Source organism: Cebus imitator, unplaced genomic scaffold (assembly GCF_001604975.1).
Source record: "Cebus imitator isolate Cc_AM_T3 unplaced genomic scaffold, Cebus_imitator-1.0 Scaffold343, whole genome shotgun sequence".
In the NCBI taxonomy this organism is placed as follows: domain Eukaryota; kingdom Metazoa; phylum Chordata; class Mammalia; order Primates; family Cebidae; genus Cebus; species Cebus imitator.
The window spans coordinates 430,192-435,527 of record NW_016107658.1 but is presented as its reverse complement, the minus strand read 5'-3'; the positions used below and the strand labels follow the sequence as shown (position 1 = coordinate 435,527).

The 5,336-nt window shown below is 44.3% G+C and overlaps 1 protein-coding gene across 8 annotated transcripts in view; it reads right to left on the bottom strand.

Moving 5' to 3' along the window:
* Window positions 1-19: 19 nt before the first annotated feature.
* The window catches only part of BTK (Bruton tyrosine kinase), a 34,315-nt gene continuing 28,998 nt past the window's right edge, over window positions 20-5,336 (bottom strand). For 6 of the 8 annotated variants that reach the window (XM_017505848.2, XM_017505849.2, XM_017505851.2 and 3 more), the window contains 6 exons: window positions 4,915-4,994; window positions 4,610-4,737; window positions 3,812-3,886; window positions 2,775-2,946; window positions 2,042-2,258; window positions 20-696 (listed from right to left, as the gene is read on the bottom strand). In XM_017505848.2, coding sequence (XP_017361337.1) covers window positions 628-696; window positions 2,042-2,258; window positions 2,775-2,946; window positions 3,812-3,886; window positions 4,610-4,737; window positions 4,915-4,994 — 741 coding nt within the window. In that variant the 3' untranslated portion in view covers window positions 20-627. Of the gene's footprint in view, window positions 697-1,577; window positions 2,259-2,774; window positions 2,947-3,811; window positions 3,887-4,609; window positions 4,738-4,914; window positions 4,995-5,336 lie in introns of those variants that run through there. The other 2 variants (XM_037730429.1, XM_037730427.1) reach the window with 1 other exon arrangement.

The following is a 5,336-nucleotide window of genomic DNA, read 5'->3' as shown; positions in this document are numbered from 1 at the left end:
AAAAAAAAAAAAAAAAGGATTTGGAGAGCTTGTTATTTGCGTACATTTTCTTAGCATGGTCACAAGAGTGTCACAAACACACAGTTAGGGGCTTTCTTAAAAGTCTCTCCTGCTCAACTAGTATCTTCTACAAATGTTACTTTTAACAAATTTTCTGTTGTTGTATCTGATTGGGCTTTCCTAATTGACAATATGGTTACAAGAAGAATGAAATGAAATAAGATCTAGTAAGCACTCCCTTCCTCTTCTCTATCCACCTTTCTTTTCTCTGCTCTTCTCTTTCCCTTCCTTTTATCTGCAGTTGTCACTGGGAATTAGACTGATTAAGAAAGAAGGTGGAATGGAATAAAGTCATCAGGATTAATAGATCAAGATAAGGTATTGGGGAAATAGCTAAAAAACAGAGGAGGTAGAGATAAAGGGAGAAAGGGGAGGAAAGGAATATGACAATAAAACAAAAGGATGAAAGGTGGCTTAAGTAACTCAGAGGAAGAAAAATAATAGAAAGATAGGCAGAAAACACTAGAATGATAAAAAAAGAAAAGGAGAAGATTAAAACTATAACACCTACCCATGTTTCATATTGTGCTATTTTTACTTCTGAAGGGAAAGAAGAAAAAGGCACACTCACCTGGACAGGCCGAAATCAGATACTTTAACAACTCCTCGATCGTTTACCAAACAGTTTCGAGCTGCCTGTAGTGCAAACAGATACCAGTGAGACTCCATCCCCAGCACAGAGGTTAAAAGCACAAAGCTTCTGCTGACCAGTAGAACGAAGCCAGGGAAGCCCCATCTCCTTGAACTACAGACACCTTCCCACCTAATAGGAATCTGTTGATGCCACCGAGAAATTTTGATTCATTTCCACCGTGTGGAAAGCAACCTGCTGTGTAGTCCTAGGTAAAGCACTGAGGACAGACAGAATGATCGCATTCTTATGAGCAATTCCACACTACCCCATTCCCTCGCCGATATGCTGAAATAAGGGAGAGGCTGGCTGCAGTGGCTCACGTCTGTAAGTAATCCCAACACTGTGGGAGGCTGAGGCAGATGGATCACCTGAGGTCAGGAGTTCAAGACCAGCCTGGCCAACATGGTGAATCTCCATCTTTACTAAAAATACAAAAATTATCTGGATGTGGTGGCAGGTGCATGTGATCTCAACTACTTGGGAGGCTGAGACAGGAGGATTGCTTGAACCCAGGAGGCAGGGGTTGTAGTGAGCCGAGATGGTGCCATTGCACTCTAGCCTGGGCGACAGAGCGAGACTCTGTCTAAAAAAAAAAAAGAAGGGAGAATGAGAGGTAAGTTTGTTTTGCTTTCTGCTTTTCTTCCTGTGAGACTAGAGCAATTTGAGCCTTGGCCTGACTGAAAGAAACAAGGGCACAAACTCTGATGCTTACAGAGGCCGGGCAAGCTAAGTAAGAGTGAAGTGAAGTAGATGGAAATTGCAGGAAATGGAGAGCAGCACACTGGTCTAAAGGAAAGGAGGTGGCTCATGAGAATGTGGACCTGGCTTTTCCAGATGGTCTGGATTTTCAAGAGAAGCTGGAAATTCCAGGGTTTTTTTTTTAAAGCAAAATGTTTCTTTTTAAGGGTTTGCTAATTATTATGTAACATTTAAAACAAAACAAAACAAAAACACATGTGGGCCAAATGCATCCACAGGACCCAGTTTGTGACTGCGGAATAACCTAATGATGGCCCCATGCCAGGAGCAGTCCCAGTGGGAAACACAGTCCCTTCTGTTCCAAATCCAGAATAACCACAGAAAGACCCCACCATTTTCTTGTGGGTAGCAGGGGGTTGGGGGTGAGTGACTGCTCTAATTCCCACCATGGCAGGCTTCGTGGAGTTGAGGCTGGAGATACTTGATGGGCTCAGCACTGGAACAGAGGCACACCTAGTTTCTAGTGTTTTCTAGATAAAACTGAAATGATGGCACCAGCAGCCCCCCTCAACCATGTATGATATATCTTCCATTTCTACTTCCACCCCACCAGCCCTTGGTCCCAGGCCAATCCTTCTAAGATCCCACCAAGTCTCGGTGAAGGAATTGCTTTGACTCCAGGTATTCCATGGCTTCACAGACATCCTTGCACATTTCCAGCAGCTGCTGAGTCTGGAAGCGGTGGCGCATCTCCCTCAGGTAGTTCAGGAGGCAGCCATTGGCCATGTACTCAGTGATGATGAAGATGGGGCGCTGCTTGGTGCAGACGCCATACAACTGCACCAGCTTCTCATGGGAAAGATTCCTACAGGAAGGGCAAGCAATTAGTCTTCCCCTTTTGGCTCTGCATACTAGTCATAAAGGGGCTGAGGAGGAAAGGGGTTGACCTAGGAGTAGAGCATCAGATAAGGAGTCATACCAGCAAATTTATTTTCCTCCTTCCCACCCTAAATCCCAAAAGTGCTTAATATGTGGAAGTGAACAGGGATTTGGAGCCCATCAGTGGAAAAGGAAACAAGTCCAGGAATGAAATAATGCTAAGGCTAAATTAGAATCTTTCTCTTGAAAATTTAATTTTCTACATCTACCCCCAAATGCTACTGAGATGGTACACACCCATGATCATCACTATTCTCAATCAATATCTAAGGCCGAGAAATGATTATCTTAGCAATTAGGACTCCCACCAATTAAAGGTTAACTTCAGTCCCTCATCCCAAACCTCTCTCACTGTAAGTCACCTTTAAACCACAGTGGGTTGTCGTGGGAATTCCTAGACTCCAGCAAATAGATTGAGAGTTGAGTTTGGGCTATAACTCACATCATGACTTTGGCTTCTTCAATGAATTCATCTTCAGACATGGAGCCTTCTTTGATCATCTTGATGGCCACGTCATACTGGCCTCTCCATTTCCCATACTTCACTACCCCAAATTGTCCGGCCCCCAACTCCTTCAAGAAGGTCAGGTCCTTTGGATCAATTTCCCATGATCCTAAGAACAAAGTCTTGGTGTGATTCTTTGGGGTCATGAATGTATAATTCTTACAATAGATAAGAATACCTACTGGGGTAGAAATAGGGAAAGTAGTAAAAGAGAAATTTTTAGAAGTACTAATCCATCTTTGCTTAAGTCAATCTCAAAGACAGGGGATTAACTGGTTAGAGGAATCTGGGAATTTTAGGTTCAAGGTGGCCATAAGGCAAGAAGATAGACTAAGCAACTTCCCAAAACTCCCTTTATGATTATGTTAGTGATGGTAGTTAATGAACTCAGGGATGGTGCTGAAAATTTTCCCACAATCAAAAATAAAAGGCAGGCCGGGTGGGGTGGCTCACACCTGTAATGCCAGCACTTTGGGAGGCTCAGGTCAGCGGATCACGAGGTCAGGAGTTTGAGACCAGCCTGACCAACATGTAGAAACCCCATCTCTACTGAAAATACAAAAGGTAGCTGGGCGTGGTGGTGGGCGCCTGTAATCCCAGCTACTCAGGAGGCTGAGGCAGGAGAATCGCTTGAACCCCAGAGGCAGAGGTTGCATTGAGCTGAGATTGTGCCATTGCACTCCAGCCTAGGCGACAGAGTGAAAACTCCATCTCAATAAACAAACAAACAAATAAATAAAAGACAAAAAGACCCAAGACGTCAAAGCCATTTATGAATCAATGTTTTTGCAGTCCCAGTAGTAGCCACTAGAGGAAGAAAATCACTGAATAACTTTGGCTTGGGTCTGTCTTGACCGTTCTCCAGGCAGCTGTTGCAGAACAGTGTAACTCAAGGATACTCCCTAAGGCAAGGCCTGCAAAGGTAGTTTTGGCAACTGGCCAGTCCACCCTACTCCAGAGAAATAAACAGTTACCATATCCCAGGCCTGCAGTGGAAGGTGCATTCTTGTTTTGTTGAGACACTGGATATTTGAGCCTGGATATGAGTCCTGAAACATAGAGAGAGGTCATGGTGTTGGTGTGGTGTACGAGTAGGATGCCTCACAATCCTCACTTAAAGCCTCACACTTCCCGTGTGTGTCTTTCTAGTACATTTTGAATCCCAGAAGACCTCCATGAACTCACATATTTCCAGAGGTTTCTCCTCTCACAAGGGACTTTTCAGGGACAAAAAAGAGAAAATACTAATTTAAATACACCTCCTAACTGAATATATTTCTACCTCCCAGCACAAGCTTAGCTCACATCCTACCTTCTTGATGAAGCTTATCCCCCATATCCATGCCCTCACTGATCCCTCAATTTTTAGAATTTTACAGTGCTTAGAAACTTTCTTCTGATGTTGTCTAACCTGTATGTTCTTTGAAGACAAGGACCTTGACTCAGAATGTTCTTGTGTTCTCCTCTAGAACTGAGGAAATCGCTGAGTACACAGTAGGAACTTGATGAATACTTGCTGATGAATCAGTCACCAGCCTCTTTTGTGTCTTCTCTTAACACTGAGCATTAATCACCAAATAAAAAGTCAGTCCCTACTGGGTGTAGGTCTGCCTCTGACCACCCCTTTACCAGCTTCTATCCAGTATCACAGGGATTTCCTTTCACAGCGAATTCACACTGTCCTGTGAGGTGGATTCTTCCTCTTATCACCTTGTCCTACATTGCTTTTCCTGGTTTCTGTAATCCCCTTCTCAGTTGCCCCTGGTACTCACCTGCAGAGTTGTGCTGATGGTAGTTAATGAGCTCAGGGATGGTGCTGAAAAGGTGCTTCTCAGCCAGGTAATACTGGCTCTGAGGTGTGGAACACACAACATAATGACGTATCACCCCTTGAGAGTCCCTGAAGAAGTGAATGCTTAGTCAGTAACTTGTGCACAAAGGTCAGCAGAACTCAAGAAGTGAAGTGAGATGAGTTTTGAGTTTCAGAGACACAGGAAGTGGGACGGGCACACCATCAAGGAACTATTGGGAAAGTACCCTGTTTTTTTCCTCAGGGCCTTAGAATAGTAGCACTCACCCTGTGGATTTAGCAAACACAGACACTGTGTATTTGCCAGCTTTGCTGGAGTCTCTGACAATGAAACCTCCTTCTTTCCCCTGAAACAACGAAAAAGAAATTGTCTGTAGGAGGAAGTGGTGCTTACACCTGCATCCCACCTGCCCAAACTTGAGAAAGAAAATAGAACCACCCCTAATTTTACTGTCAAGTTCCACACTTGAGCTACAGCCTCATTGCTTTTAGTATTAAAAGATGCAGGCCGTGCTTGGTGGCTCATGCCTGTAATCCCAGCACTTTGGGAGGCCAAAGCGGGTGGATTACCTGAGGTCAGGAGTTCGAGACCAGCCTGGCCAACATGATGAAACCCCGTCTCTACTGAAAATACAAAAATTAGCCAGGTGTGCTGTCACGCGCCTGTAATCCCAGCTACTCAAGAGACT